Source organism: Opisthocomus hoazin, chromosome 7 (genome assembly GCF_030867145.1).
Source record: "Opisthocomus hoazin isolate bOpiHoa1 chromosome 7, bOpiHoa1.hap1, whole genome shotgun sequence".
NCBI classification, from domain to species: domain Eukaryota; kingdom Metazoa; phylum Chordata; class Aves; order Opisthocomiformes; family Opisthocomidae; genus Opisthocomus; species Opisthocomus hoazin.
The window spans coordinates 5,624,375-5,640,794 of NC_134420.1; the positions used below are offsets into that span (position 1 = coordinate 5,624,375).

Here is a 16,420-nt window from a genome sequence, read left to right on the forward strand (position 1 = left end):
AAAGGGGAAAGACTGTTTTTAGAGAGTATGCACATTATACTGACAAGCCACTTAGTCAGCTGACATGCTTTGGACAGGATGACTCCTAATGCGAAATGTGAAGCTTTTAGTTCAGTTTGCTGCTTGTACTGTGAAAGAGAGGCAATTATTTTGAGCCCTGCTGGTGGTATGAGCACGTTCCAATTATGCACTGTACTGAGTAACTTGCTTTCTCTGCTGTTAATTATATTTTTGCTTGCTAGTACTTTACGAGAGGAAGCAAATAACACAGTATTCGTACTGCAAAGACTCTATGCTTCCGTAAAGTGGTGCTGGGATAATCTTTCACTGCGAGTTCCTTTTCTGTTACAGCAGTGCGCTGACTGTTTCATTGCAGTTGTTAGAGAAATATTGTTGTACAGGAAAACTGCATGCAGCAGGAAAGGAAGTTAATTTGGTAGACAAATGCAAGTTAAAAATGGAGGGACTTGAGGGAAGCATTAAGGTTTGTATCTGCCTTTTCAGTGCTAGCCACAATAGTTAGAAGTGGTACTAATGTAGATACAGGTATATCATGTGGGGCTGATGTATGACAAGGCTTAGATGGGCTGTGCAGTTGCCTGCAGAGGTGGTGTTTAGCAGGGCACGTGGTCAGAGAGCGGCTTGCTAAGGTACATGAACAATGAACCTCAGCACCTGGTCCTGCACCAAGAGATGCAGAGCATGAACACGACGTTTTGGAAAAGTGGGCGCCATGGTTTGATGTCTGGTTGTTGCTTGTAGGCTCTTCTGTATCTAGGATTTCAGTTTCTTCCTCTGTCTCTGGTTACAGCTGTATTACAGCACTGAATAGACCAGTGAATTTTGTTCGCAGTGAATGTGTCCGTGCAGTTTATATGATGTAAAACTATGACATCTCAGGCCAGGGCTTGTCTGGGAAGAAAACCTCAGACTAGTGGCTTCAGGCTCCAGTAATTTTGGTTGGCAGCGCATATTATGCAGTACTTAGGCAGGAGGAGAGAGCAGCCTCCTGCTTAGGCTTTACCTCTGGGTCCCATGAGACTAGTGCTGGCGCAGGATGGGACATAGGGGCTGTATAAGGGGCCCAGCAGAGCGCTGTCTAGAGCAACTTGTCATGGAGTGTGATGTACAGGAGCACTGGATCATGACCTGTAACAAGCTAACCACCATTATGTCCTCTTCCTGCCTGTCTTGTAAGGACATAGCTTTTAAAGCCTATTTTATTTTTTGTCATTATTTGAATTAATGCTGAATCTTTCCAGTATATATGTTTAACTGATTTATTCTTGTGTCCTTAAATAGAGAGACACCATAGGTCAGAGTGTTGGAAATCTGGCCAAGATGTTAATTTGCTGTAGGAGAAAAGGATTGTGTTATGTCTCAGCATTCCCAGCTGCCATGCTAGAATGCCGTTAGCTCCTCTTCAAATATAGTGGCCAATTAATGCAACTTTAACAATTTACTGAAATAAGTCTGGACATCTCCTGCATTTCTTTGAGTGGAATATAATTTCTTTTTTTGTAAATTATGGGCCCACACTAGGGTGTGCTTTGTATTCAGATGTACTTGTTACACGAGGACTTCTGGCACAGAACTTTCTACTAATCTTTCCTTGGCTGAGGTCAGAAAGGTTAAAGCTTGGGTTTGATTGAAACCATGAAAAATCAAGCGCTTGAGTTTGTTGATGGACTAGTTAGTCTGGTTGGTTTACATTTATATGGCTATCAGTACTTTGATTAACAATATTTTCCATTTAAATTTTGCTGGGTTTTGTGCTGGTTTTTTTTTTTCCTATATTTTTGTTGTTGTATTTACCAGAAACAATACATTTCTAACAGAACTCTGTCATCTTTGTGAATAATAGCTTGCCAGATATTCCTGAATGTTAAGAATTTAGGATGTGGTTAGTGTATGGAATATATTTGTTATAGTGTGGGCGGCTGCTCCCTCATTAGTTTATATCTATTCATAACCTAAAAAATGTTTGAAGCGTGAGAATTTTCTGCTGATGTTTAAAATGTTCAACAAATCTAGTTGTGTGTATTCGGCAATGTTTGGAAGGATGTTTCAGCTCGTTTTAAGGAATTCATTGTTTTATTGAGTTCAACAGAAATTTTTCGATTAAGGTGTGAGGTTTAGAAACAAATGACATGTTTCTGGTCAATCTAGTACAGCAGGTAACAGTTAGATATTGTTTCTGAACAGATTCTGTGGGCTGTGATACGTTCTTTGACCCGTGTATTGGAGGGTTTGTTGTTGCATGCCTTCCTTCTGGTGATCTACTTGATTGATCTGCTATGCTTAAAGATATTTCTTAGAACAGGAGGTAAATTATATTTAAGTAAAACTCATCAAGATAATGCAAATGACAGAAGAAGTTAATAAATCGAAAATATTTATTCTCTTAGTTTTCTTCTTTTTCTAGGGAATAGTTTCTAGGACAAAGGACAATATCAAGTACCACTATCAAATATGGTTATTTCTAAAGTCCTTTCTCTCAAAAATTTGTATAACCCATTTGTATGGGAATATTAATTTAAAAGAAACTCCTACAAGGTATGTAAATAAAACAGAAGTGCAAGACTAGTCAAATGCCATTTTAACAAAACTGAATATACTTTATATACTGTAAATGTAATGACCTGAGAAGGGTTTCTGATGAAAACAAGCAGCTCAGTAAGAGGATAGTTTTGCCTTTAAAAAGGGAAAAGCAGTTTTGAAGTCACCAGATCACGAGGAGTCTGGGGAAGATGAGCATCAATCCCCTGTTATCCCAGAATAACGATTTAGGAAATAAAGAGCTTTTATTCAGGGCTTTCTCTTCTGAAGACTGCAGAGAAAAAAAAAAACAACAGAAATTTGCCTAGTATTTCTTTTCTTTTTCTTTTTCTTCCAAATATATTGCTCTTTTAGTGGCAGGAATGAAAAAGGATATATTAGAATACTTTCATTTGAAGTGGATGGAATTTTAGAGGATGGAAATACATGAAATTCAGGTATATGTCATTATGTATAAAATACTATAGCGCTATGCATTTTTTTTTTAACATAATTTGCTACTATTAAAATGTAGCAATCTACAACATGGGATAATAGCATCATAGAATAGAATAGAGTATACATTCATCTTGTCTTGTGCCAGATTTAGGTAGCCTCCCTGTAGTGGCTTCAGTGTGATGGCTTATACACATAAGATAAATGTGGAAGTAAAAAAATCAAGACCTAGAGAAACTCACATCCAACTGACACCAGGGTAATTTTTAGAGCAATGGCAGTCTGAGGCCTGAAGAATGTACATATTTGCTTCTGAATATTGTCTGTATTTATTTATTTTTAGTATTAGTAAATGAGAAAGTCATTTTGAGTGCTCTTAGGGATTAAAGATCATGGCACTAGGTACAAGGTGTGCATAAACAGGGGTTGTTCCTCTCTGGAGGATGGTAGGATGGTACCTTGTATGAAGGGGAGGTCTGCGATATGGCTTAGGAGAGGGTGGTTTAAAAATCCTTGTCCTTTGCTGCTGCTACGTGAATGAGTATTTCCCCGCTTATTATTGCATAGTATCTCATCAGTAAACATAGCAATTGCTAGTGTGCAGCTGTGATACTTGGAAAAGATGCATCAGTTTTAGCTTCTTGATACGCATTGTAGTAGGTGGAATCAAGTAAGTAATGGGAACAGCAAGGAGTGTTAAGAGATAGCCAGCAGCCCAAGGTTTATGCCAGGAGCACGGCTGCTCCATTAATCACGGTCTGGGAATTCTTTGTACTACACTGAATTAAAATGCTTTCTTTCCCCTCTAAATCTCACTTGCTATTACAAGGTTAAGACCTTTCTGAAAGTCAGAAAGTATTAGTGAGGCTGATGCTTAACAATGATGAGATGGGGATGATTAGGAAAAGTCAGTCTGCCAGTCTTTGTACTGTTTGGCTTGTAATCAGGTTGATCAGCAATTAAGATTTTTTTTTTGTTTGTTTTTTAGAAACAGTTGTAGTTTGTGGGCTTTTGGTAGCACCCAGACATTCCTGAGGGGATCTTAGTGGGGTTTGTTACAGTACAAGAGACAATTGTGTGAATCATAAACCGTTGTCAGTTAACATGGGTAGCTTCATCAAAATCCGAGGAGTAGGGTTAGTTTATACCTGCTGACGTCCTGGTTCAGTGTTTCGAACGTTGTAGTCAAATTTGGTTCAGCTAAAAATAAGTATACTGCTTTCTCATGTTTGCTTTTTTAAATCATGTGTTTGAATTGAAGAAATCTCATCAAGTTACTTTCATTTATAGTTAAATTATGCAGAAACAAGACTGAATCAATTGGAAGACTGTCATTGTGAGAAGACATGTCAAGTAAATGGATTGATCTATAGAGACAAAGACTCATGGGTTGAAGATGATCACTGCAGGAATTGCACATGCAAAGTAAGAATGTCTAAAGAGTTTAAAGAGTAGAACCTAATTAAAATGTGAAAATGGTCCTTGAATACATAATGTCAACTCTGAGAATTATTATGTTTTTAGTATGCATCTAGTGGCAGTATGAACAATGGGGAGGGAAATGGTAAAATAAATATATAAAAACTTGACGCTGCTTATGTGCAAGCTTCATAAATAAAACCGGCTTTCCCTTGACAACGCTTTCTTATTTGTTCTAATTATATCTGTGAGGACAGTTTTGGGGTGAAGCCGTGGCATTGTCTGTGTTTGGTTTGGAATTTTCTTCACTGCTGTAGCTTTTTCATAAAGGAAGCATTATCTTAATAGTATTCATAGATGCTTAGTTGCATCTTGCATGGTAACAACGTGCAGATTCTGTTCTCAGTGTTTATCACTCTGAAAAACCAAGGAACAGAAGAGAATTAGTATGTAAATCATGTCTCGATGATATTATTTGATAAATATCTGAAGAGAGTCTTTATTTGCTCTAGAAAATAGAAAACTGATTGTGAAAAATATCAGAGATGATTGTCACAGCCTACAGAAAGTGGTGCTTATGTTTTTGTAAAGATGGGCTTATGCATTCTACTTACTGCACTTTGCTCAGGGAAAGAGGGATAAAGCCAGGAATATGGATCAAAATGGGGTGGTTTGCCTTCAGATGCATTTTGATTCAAGTTTGCTGTTGGATAGGATTAAACCTGTTGCTGAAGGATGGGTCTGTAATCCACAATGCTATTTGTATTTACTTAAACAGTTTTCAGTCTTCTGTGTTTTGTATAAAATAGTTACTAATTACCAACAGTCGTAGTTGAATTTTGTCTTAAAAACCTTTGCTTAGAGTGGAGTTGTGGAGTGCCGAAGGATGTCCTGTCCCCCTCTCGATTGTCCTCCTGATGCTCTCCCAGTGCACGTGGAAGGCCAATGCTGCAAAACATGCAAGGGTAAGTGGATCACACAGACCTTTTAGTTTCACCCTCTGTTTAAGCAGAGTTAAACTTGTCCTGAAAGCAGGTCCACCGTGTAATGACTTTTGTAGGCCCTGGTAATTCAGGTAACATGAGTCACAGTGGCAAACTTGATACAAGAAGAAAATAAATAATTGCGGAGAAATGAACAAGCATTGCAAACTTCTAAGATTCTTTTTACCAATTGTCAGTGTAAAGTTATTCATTCTCTTGTTCGGGGCTGGGAAGACTTAATTGGCTTGAATACTTTGTATCTCCTCTTGATGTGAGGAGCATCAAGCCTATGGTCATAACTTTCTGGAGCGAAGAGTAACGAAGTGAGTGGTAGTCTTTTGCCTGTCTTTTATTTCGGCTTGGAAGGTTGTTCTTTAAAACGATGACTAAATTTCAGACAGTGGGTTGGTATCACTGTGTGCAGTGATAGTCTGCTGTAATTAATTTCAAAATAAATTCATGAGAAGAAAGAAAAAACATAGTGATCAGCGTTATTGTCAGACTTCAGCTGCTTCTTCTGGAAATGAAAGCTGTAAATAACATTTCTGGAAGGAATATTCAATATTTGTTGCCTTAATAGTAGTACAAAGGACCAAGACAATTTATATACAGAAACTTTATCTGAGTACTGACACCAGTCTTACCTTAAGAAGCACAAATTATCCCCCCCTGCCGATCTTAGAGACTTGTAAACGTCATCCATGAGTTTTTCAATAATTCATTAAGACAGGGATATTGAATTATTTTAAGATATATTAGGAAAATAATAACACTTTTTAGCATTCTGTCATCCTTCTTCAATCATTGAATTCATTAATCCCATGCACAGATGTCTTTTAGCTGTGCTCTTGCCCTTGCTCTCGTTTACTCATGTCAACTGATTTCTCTCAGCTATATGTCAGCATGAGTATTCTGCTTACTAAAAGATGTTTATGAACAGAATACTTGTAAAGTATTGGTAAAGTGGCCATGCTGGCATGTATTTTTTGTCTCAAAAGATTTTTGGTTTGTAATGTTGCGAGTCTAGAAGGTCCTTTCATGAAACTGAATGCTTCTCTTGACGCTCCTGTGCTGTCATGCATGTATGCACAATGGTCAAAATCTGACACAAAGGAATTGTAAGGCACGAAATCGTAGCTTCAGCGTACATCCCCATGAGTGAACTGTGTTCCTGTTATTTGTAATGGAAAGATGAACAATCAAACTTGCCTTTTGTCAGTGATTGGCACAAACTTGACTCGTTATTCTGACAAGAACTCAGCATGTCAGTCAATGGGAAGAGATGTATGGAAGTTGATTGAAATTGATTGTAAATGCCAGCTCCTTGACAGAATGATGTGCTAGGGCCACAGTCAGTCACTTCTGGGAAGATAGTGGTAATTGCTGAGGCTTTCCAAAGAACTGCACTGCAGGTGTTAATTTCTCTGTGCTTTTCCTGTTTAGCTCTGATAGAATCATCAGCTGTAATTTGTGGTCTCTAGGGATTATTGAATGGCTGGATTATTGAACACTTTCCTGTCTTAGCTGAGGGTTAACGAACAAAGTAGTTCTAATGTCTGGTATGTTAAGGGTTTTAAAAGTGAAGCTCTTCTGTTTTGATCCCTGCCATCTTGTGTTAGCCTTTCATCTACTATTTGACAGAAGACTATAATTTTGTTTAAAATCTCATCATTTTTCTGAGTTGTACGTTAACTTGCTTTCTGTTTTGTCCATTCTTTTGTTAAAAGCAAGTCATGTCCAGGGAAAAGACAGAAATAAAAAAGGAATTTCTCTAATTCATCTTCCCAAAAATAGTTACTGAGGTTCCTAATTTAAACCAAGCTTCCTGATCTGAAATTTTCTTCATAAGTGAGATCACAACAACTCAGGCATAAAAACTAGGACAGCTTTAGAAAAATGAGGGGAACTAGGATACCAAAAGGAAAAAGCTGTGTTTTAAAATGCATTGTTGATGATGAAAACTGAGTTCATCTGAAAATCTTGAGCTCTGTTTGGTTTTTTTCCCTTTTTTTTTTTTTTTTTTTTAAAGAAAGGAGCATTTTCAAGAGTGTAAGTTTAAACAGAAAGTCCTTAGAAGCAAATTTATGTCTGACAGTTTATGAGGTTTGATCTAGCAGTCCTTTATGTTTAAAATTTGGGAATCAAACTGGCTCTGACAGTTGCTACTGTGGAATACTCCTACTGGTATCACCTGTAAGGGGTACACACATGCACCTGTAAGTGCTGGGTTCCCTTACCTTGGTGTTCAGGAGAGAAATTGAGGTAAAACAGTTACTAGACAGTCTGTGACTTTTTTTAAGAACCGAGTACTTTGAATGCTTCCACTTTTACTGTTTGTGTGCCTTGACTCAGGAAACTTTTAAGTCTTTGTTCAGTTGCAACATAGGATTCATACCTTTAGCTCTCCTTTCACTGTCGTAGGTCAGACTGTTGTTGGTCAAGCGCAGAGAGTGCTGAAATGCCACAACAAAAAGTTATTTTATCAGTGTTTAGCATTGATTTGGTTAGTAATATAGAGTGCCTGTATGATGAATACTTGGTTTCTGTAAGATCATAATAGTCCAGCTGTTTTACCCTTTAATTAATGGATTTACTGTCCTCCTCTGGAACTGAAATTTAGACATCTACTTCCGAGAGGATGGTGATAGTTATGGTAATACAAGACCGAGCTGTATGCTACTGTGGCCCTGCTGGAGGTTACGCTCTGCTTCACGATGGCAGCATTGCCAAGCTAAGCTCGTTGATTTTGCGTTGAGATGGAGTGCTCACATGTTCTAGTCTGTTGGTTCGATTGTGGAGCTGGCTATCTTTAGCAGAGGATCAAAACTTTAGGCAAGAATTTATTAGTAGTTTATTTTTTCAGTTTCCTTGGAAATCTGCTTATTTCATGTGTGCTTTAAGAATATTTTTCTGAAACAGATTTTTACAGTTTGTTGATTCAGTAGTGTCATTCGCTGCATCTAATCCCATTGTGCAGTGCTCGAGCAAGTTGAAGAGTTCACCTTTGTGCTCACAGAAAATCTGAAGGTTTAATTGAAATCTGTGCTTATATTATTCTCTTGATGAACAGTACACTAATAAATGTCTCTAGTTCTTGAAGTGAGTCATGAAGACCTCTAGTAGCACAAATGCTGTAGCTTATCCACAGAATGTCAGTAATGAAAATATTTTCTGTTGAATACTCCCATTAGTGTTTGGTCCAGTATGTATTGTCTTATGCTCTTATTCCTCCTCTTTAGTTTGTGTAAAGGTTTGCTGCTTGCTCTTAAAATGATTTTATTATTAGCTACTTCGTTGGTAATTATATATAATACTGACCTCTGATGAAAGCAAAATGCATCATATTTTTAACATATCCGTATTTTTTCAGTGTATGTAATTACTGTTTTTACTTTCATGTTATACTTTGCATTTCTTTAGTACTTCAATACTGATGTAACTTATTTTTAATCTCTCACCTGCTCCTCTCAAATGACAGCAAAGTGTATCTATGGAGGCAAAGTGCTAGCAGAAGGTCAACGAGTATTAACCAAGAGCTGCAGGGAATGTCGAGTAAGTTTCAGTTGTATAAACTTTTCCTGATTTTAAACGTATGTGTGGTGTTCAAAAGTGACAATGATAAGTTAGTGCATTTCTTCAGGCTTCCTTCATGCAAGTATGACATCTGTTGTCTTGAAAAGGTGACCTTGAAGTCAAAGCCACAAACATGAATACAAGACAGGAATATGACCCTTGCCGGGTAATGAAAAATAGGGCAAAAATGACTTGGAGGGATGTTTTCTCCTTTATCTCTGCTTTCATGAGCTCCAGAGAAAGGCAGCAGCATCTCGAGCCAGTTAGTAATTTCAGCCAAATTGCTAAGATTTGAAGCAACCTGCCTTATATTGTTTGAGTTACTCTAAATTTACCTTAGTATTATTTAAACTGTATGTAGCTCTGCTAGTGATTGAGGTGAATTACTAAGTATTGGACTGCACTAGGGTCTTTCTTGGCAAGTTCATAACACTTAGACAACTACAGTCAGTATTTAAGAACACAGGTAAAAGGAGGCTGTGTTAGCAACATTCATGGAGTGTTAGTGAATGTGAGTGCTACGTGGCGTGTGAGTATGACAGAAACCAGTTGTTGTCAAGGCTAGACTTAGAAGAAGAAGAGAGTAGTAGTAGATGATTATAAAATGCCCCTTGTTCTGCTGAGACGTGTATTTTTTGTGAGTATGTGTGTGCTTTAAATATGATTTATCACTTCAGAAGGGTATAGATATTTTAAACATATTTGCTCTCACGTGTAATTTTCAAGTATTTTCTGTTTTTACATCTTGTTGAATTTGTGGAGGGGGAAGGGTGAAAAGTGGGAGACTTAGAAATGTTATTGACAGATCAGTATGCTAGAACAATTATGTAAAACATTTGGAAAAGATTACAATGATCTGGTTATTGTTGTGCTTGTGGCTGAGTGTACACAGTAGCAATTTTATGTTCACTAATGGAAACGGACAATAGCTGGTTGCAGATGTTGTGAAAGCAGCTTGTTATGCAGAATTATTTTGCTATTGTTAGTGTTTAGCTGCATAGGGGTGCTCAACATTGTATATGTGCATATGTGGGCAAGGCCATTGCCTTGAAGACAGACTAAGGTGCCTGTTATTTATAATATGACATAGAATGTTTATTTGGGAGGGAAAGTACCTGTATTGAAATAAAATGAGAACAGGAGGATTTTCACACTGAAGTGAGACCAGAGAGAGTGATCTGAATTATGTCAGTGGAACTTCTCTGTGCTATAAATAAGAGCGTTATATTCATCGTTATGAGTATGATAATCCATTCATGAAGATTAAAAGCATATACTGACCATCAAATATCTGTCGTATTAGAAGTGACTAAAATAATAATGAAAAGAGCTTTTGCATTTTACTTATTGTTAAAGGAAATTAATATGGCAATGCTAACTGCAGAAATGTTGCAGTTTGTATTATTTACGTCTGAAAGAAGAGTATTGATAAGTGTTGGAAAGAGCGTATGTGAATGCAATATCATGAAAAAAATATCAGTCCATGTTGGAGAAAAAAAAAAGGTATTTTCACAGCAGTGTTTCAGGAATTTCAGGAAGGCATTGAACCTTGCGGGCAAAGGTTGTCATTCTGACTTGGGAGAGTTTCTAGGTGGGTGCTTACCGCTGCTTCTATGAGATGATGTGTCTCCAGACAGGAAGTTCATTCAATGTGTCTTCAGCATGACCTCTGAAAAACTGCAAGCAAAACACCTGCTTATTTACTGCCTCAATTAGGAATGCTTACTAGATGAAGGATGAATGGCGAGGAGTCAAGCTGTGGCGGTAGTCATCGTTTTCTGTCTGTTGCAGGCCTACTGATGTTGAATGGACACTGGGCAAGGTGTTGTATGAGTAAAGGAAGGACGTTCTGCCACGGGAAGGATCAAAAAAAAGTTAATATGGTTATATTATCCAGACTTGAAAAACAGATGTTAAGTTTGGAAAGTTGATCCATGAAGGAATACAATAGAGGATACACATCAACTGTCAATTTATTAGTGTTCATAAAGATGACTTAAAAATCTTGGGGAGTAGATCTTCTGTCTGTGGGAGGATGTATTTGTCGGTGGGGTGATGTCAAGAAGATAAAGTTGAAACTTCACAATTCAATTTCTATTTGAAGATGGTTATTCTTTGCATAGGTACTGATCCAAGCTGAAGAGACTTTTAACTTTTATATTTTTTCCATCTAATAAAAGTAATAATAATACTGATGGATCCAGATAGATCAAAGATTATCAGGCTGTGAGCAGTTTTTTTATTTCTGAAAACTAATCCAGACTAAAGATGTATTTGTGATGCACATCCTCTTAACTATAAGCACAGATGTTACTGATGGGCAGCCATTTCCAGCTGGAATCCTGCCTACAAACACTCTCTAGATTAATCTACAGTGACAAAATGACAAAATTAGTATATGGGTGTTTCTAAGAATCACAGAGTAGTTCAGGTTGGAAGGAACCTCTGGAGGTGATCTTGTCCAACTCCCTTACTCGAGAAGCGGCTCCTAGAGCCAGTTGCCCAAGACCCCGTGTCCAGATGGCTTTTGAAGATCTCCAAGGACGGAGACTCCACAATCTGTCTGGGCAACCTGTGCTTGTGCTCGTTCTCCCTCACACTGAAAAAGTGTTTCCTGATGTTCAGACAGAACCTCCTGAGTTTCAGTTTGTGCGCATTGCTACTGGTCCTGCCCATGGGCACTGCTGAAAAGAGCCTGGCTCTGTCCTCTTTGCACCCTCCCTTTAGGTATTTATGTGTATTGATAAAGTGCCTCCTGAGCCTTCTCTTCTCTTGGCTAAACAGTCCCAGATCTCTCAGCCTTTCCTCCTGTGAGAGATGCTCTAGTCCCTTACTTGTGTTTGTGGCCCTTGGCTGGTCTGTCTCCAGTTGTTCCATCTCTTATACTGGGCAGGCCAAAACTGGACCCAGCACTCCAGGTATGGCTTCACCAGTGCTGAGCAGAGGGGAAGGATCATTCCCCTTGACCTGCTGGCAATACTTAGCCTTATGCAGCCCAAGTTACCGTTAGCCCTTTCTGCTGCAAGAGTACGTGGCTGGCTCATGTTCAACTTGGTGCCTGCCAGAGCCCCGAGATGCTTTTCTGTCAAGCTGCTTTCTAGCAGGGTGACCCCAGCACGCACTGACACATAGGATTGCTGTTCCCAGGTGCATGACTTTGTGCTTTTGCTTGTTAAACTTCTTGAGGTTCCTGTTGGCCGATTTCTGCAGCCTGTTGAGGTCCCTCTGAAAATGGAAGTGTGTTTGTCCTTTAGAAAACTGCACCTTCCTGCATTCAGGAAGTGGTTATTTTGGCTTGTGGATTTCACCAATATGATGAGGTGGCTCCTTTGAAGTCAATGGCAAGAATTCTATAACTTTTGTTCGATCGGGAGTTTACTGCTGATCAGCTGACTTCTGGGTTAGTGCCTGTGAATGAGATGATGCCTATTTGTAACTGGATGACGTGTTTGACAGCAAAGGGTACAAGAATAAATTCCTCCTCATTAATGCTGGGGGTGGGCAGTTAGAGAGTGCCATACAAATACTAGAAAGATGGACAGGGCTTCACCGACTTTCAGGAAGCTTGACGAAGAAGTTTTTCATAAAAATAAGGAACAGTGTGGTTCCTAGAGTGACAGCTGAGGACGCTATTTAGAACCTTCTTCTGAAAGGCTGATCAATAACCCCAAACAACAACAAAACCCCCAAAGAACCTTATCTGAAGTCTTGCTATTATTTTCCAAAGCTGATAATCTGAAATGCGCTGTTTGTGGTTCAGATTTTCACTGTGTGTCACTGATTAGGCTTATAGCCAATACTTTTTCATGTACTTACCGTTGTAATTACAAGAAATTTAATTATCTGGTTGTGAATGTTTGACTCCAGATCTCATTCTTTGTGGATTGCATTTTAACAGTTGGATCTTGACCTCTTTATTCCAGAAGTGTGTCGTCTTGACATCTGTTTCTCTCCAGATGCTATGACTACATATGTGAATTGAGCAGAAAAAGTTAGTAATTTTTGTAAGGCTGCCTAAAGCAATAATTCTGAAGTGTGAACTCTTCTTACTTATCTCAGCGGATAAAATCTGAAATCTAATGATGATAATTCTTATAATTGGATCTGTACTGGTTTATAACAAATTGATGTTATCCAAACAATATTCAACAGGGAAATATTGTAACTGTTTTAAAACTTAATTAGAAGTATGTTTCATTTGTTTTCCCAAGGTACAAGTTCTGCAGAAAATGGGAGACTTCAGGGAAATAAAGTCTTACTGTCATTAAATTAATGGAATTCTCAATTTGTGGGGTTTTTTGTCTCTTTATGATTTGCTGAAGGTATGAGTTTGGACTGAATTTGATTTTAGCTTTTTGACTCATCCTGATCCGCTGATTTGACTTCCATATGATTTGTTGATTTCTTGCCATCTTTTTGATCAGATTAATTGTCAGTCAACACTTTATGTCCATATGCTGACATACTGTACCTTTTCTGGTGCAGTTGTCTTGTCTGAGCTTGAATAGGCGATGACTTATAGCCAGAGCTTTTCCAGCTGGTAGTTTGATAACATGATAGTAAATGACGGCTCAGTGTGTCTGGTTCTTTTATCACCTTTGCTGCTGCAGTTGCACAGGCAACTGTGGGGGATTCCTCCCTTTCACTTATAGAAGTGAGATCAGAAGGAGACCTAATAGCTCCATTAACTTCACTGGTCTTCTGTGGGCACTTGCTTCAGTGATGCATGCTGCATCTGATACTGTAGGGAGCTGCCTTTTTTTTTTTTTTTTTTAAAAAAAAAAGAAAACTGGATGCCTGGGGTGTTTTTATTTTATTTTTCATGACAGCAACTGATGCAACTTGCCAGTAAAGACAGTTGGGAAGCGAGAAAATATGGCTTGGCCCTGCTCAGCCTTAAGACTGCGATCTCAAGGGCAGTGACTAGCAGTGATTGTAGAACGGTCAGTTTTGCATTCCCTGGGTCTGCTGTGCTGTCGTACATCCTGCTAGGCACCTTGTGCATCATTTGCACGTTGTATACTCAGCAGGCGTTTCTGCGTGCATAACTGGGCAGGGCAGCTTGATGCTGTGAGAGCTAACTCTAGAGCCTGAAACAACATAGCTGAATTGGTGTGGCATGGCTGGTGAGACTGATTACCAGCAAAGGGTTTTACCTGTAATGATTCTGGCACCTGAGCTAGTCCTTTGGCATGGTGTGGCACAATGTCTTGTAGATGTGAAAGCAAGCTTCTGGCTGGCAAGGGTGTCTTTATATAGAGGTGTTTCTTCATACAGGGTAGACACATAGGTATTGTCAATATCCTCTGTTCAAAGTCACATATCTGATCGCTCAGATTATGAGAAAGGTGGCTTTAATAATGTATTTTGTCATTTTTTGGTATTAATTTTCCTCTGCTTTCTTAGCCCTAGATATGTTTCGATCACATTTTTAAACTTTTCTCTGCAATCATGATAGCTAGAAACTGTAATTTATTTCTTTGAAGAAAACAGAAAATCTCATTCCATCTTTTCGTTCCACCATCTGAGGCATCAGGAAAAATATTCTGGGAGACGTGGGGACTAGATTCGTATTAAAAAGGTGTATTGACAATATAGCAGGCTACTTGCTTTCTTAGTAGAGTTTCACAACTCTTTGGAAAATGGGATTACTCAGGTGTGGACAGTCCTGTGGATAGTTATTGTAGCTCCTACTGAGCAAAAATCCTGGTTGTTAATCTCTGCTCCACTTGCCGGTACACAGTGATGGCATAGCAGCAGAAGGGGTGCTGAAGACGCAAATTATGGCATGGGGAAGGCTGAAGGGGGAGAAAGGAAAGGAGGCTATTTTGGGACGAGATGTTAAGAAACAACCAACTGAAGAGTGAGACAGCTATTCGATCTGGAGATATGGTGATGCTGGTTTCTTGGATGGGAAGAAGAGGGAGTAAAATTTGGTGTAAAATCTCCCCAGAAGGGCTCTGTCTCATTTTAGAAAACTTCTACCACTAGCTAAACCTCCTGTGCATACTCTTACTCTAAATCATAGAAATATCTTGACCTTGATTTACATTTTATACAGCAATTTCTGTATGGATATGATAAGATGGGATTTCTGCTTTGCCATACTTTGAAGGACCTAATTTTTTGGAAATTAGGTGATTGTGATCAGTAATTCTAAAGAGCAGACTCTTTTAATTGGGCACAGCAGAACAACACAGGACACTTGAAAATGCTGGTCTTCTATCTGCTGTGTTTGTTTGAATAACTTATCAGTGAGTTATGTAGACTATATAGAGGAGTAAAACTCTCTTGTGTAAAGAAGGAAGACTGTCTTTAACAAAAACCTGTAGTGAAATTCTTTAATTCCTTCAAATACTTGGAAGGAAAACAACTACACTTGGAGGCAACATATTTGGAAAAACTCCCATGGAATTTTGAGCTTAAGTGCCTTTTTTTCTTTCAACTCTGAGCATAGAAATGTCAAAGTAAAGTATTTGATGTTATTTTGTAAAGAATGAATTTAACTTGCTGCTGTAGTTTATTGGTGTTGTTACTAGAGATTACCAGAGTTATAGATTGACGATTATGTTGCACATGGTTTCATCAGTTTAATTTTTTAAAATGTTGTTTATTTTCAGAATGGAGTTTTAGTAAAAGTAACAGAGACTTGTCCGCCGTTGAACTGCTCAGAAAAAGATCATGTTCTTCCAGAGAACCAGTGTTGCAGTGTTTGTAGAGGTAAGCCAGAGACTATGCATGCTTGGAAGGAATATAAGTTGCTGATTCAACAGGGGGATAACTGGAAGGAACAGTTCCATTTTAATGAGATATTAGGTACCTCTATAAACCTGAGTCTATAATTAGCCTTCACATAAAATCAGCCTGTGATACTCCTTTGGGTATAAGACTTAGCAGATACAAAGCTGTAATTGCTCTGAATTAGGGAGGGGACGGGAGAAAAGGAAGAGTTGGGGGAGAAAGGGCCCAGTATCTCTTAAGAATTCCCATTAGGAAGAAGTTATGTTTGAAAAAGAGGTATTTTTTGTTGCTTAAACTGCAACTGCACTGAACATAATGGGTTTTAGAAACGAGTTTTTAAGCTCTGTGTTTTAAAATCACAATAATATTGTTACGATTCCAGTTTGATGGATGTTTTGAGGTTGATTTAGATCTGAGCACTCTCAGGACTTATTTATTTATTAATTAAGCTGGACAGTTACAGAATAAAAATGAAAAAATAACCCTACAGTACAGAACCCCATTTTTCTGCCCTCCAGTGTGAGGTTCCTCTTGCTTGTTCCTGTTCAGCCCTAGTGAATCCTGCTTGCATGCTGGACCAGACTGAATGAGCGATAGCTAAAATCTTCGTTGAGGAAAATCTCCTTAAATGAGGAAAATGCAAGTATCACAAGGCTAGGGAACTCGAACAAGCTTTCTTCTTAAAGTGTGTTGTAATCAGTGAGCTGTTA

General features: G+C 38.4%; 1 protein-coding gene across 3 annotated transcripts in view; it reads left to right on the forward strand.

The window, feature by feature from the left end:
• NELL1 (neural EGFL like 1) overlaps positions 1 to 16,420 on the forward strand; it is a 302,534-nt gene that overhangs the window by 71,169 nt on the left and 214,945 nt on the right. For all 3 annotated transcript variants that reach the window (XM_075426698.1, XM_075426696.1, XM_075426697.1), the window contains exons 8-11: positions 4,285 to 4,419; positions 5,276 to 5,378; positions 8,875 to 8,948; positions 15,590 to 15,689. In XM_075426698.1, coding sequence (XP_075282813.1) covers positions 4,285 to 4,419; positions 5,276 to 5,378; positions 8,875 to 8,948; positions 15,590 to 15,689 — 412 coding nt within the window. The remainder of the gene's footprint in view (positions 1 to 4,284; positions 4,420 to 5,275; positions 5,379 to 8,874; positions 8,949 to 15,589; positions 15,690 to 16,420) is intronic.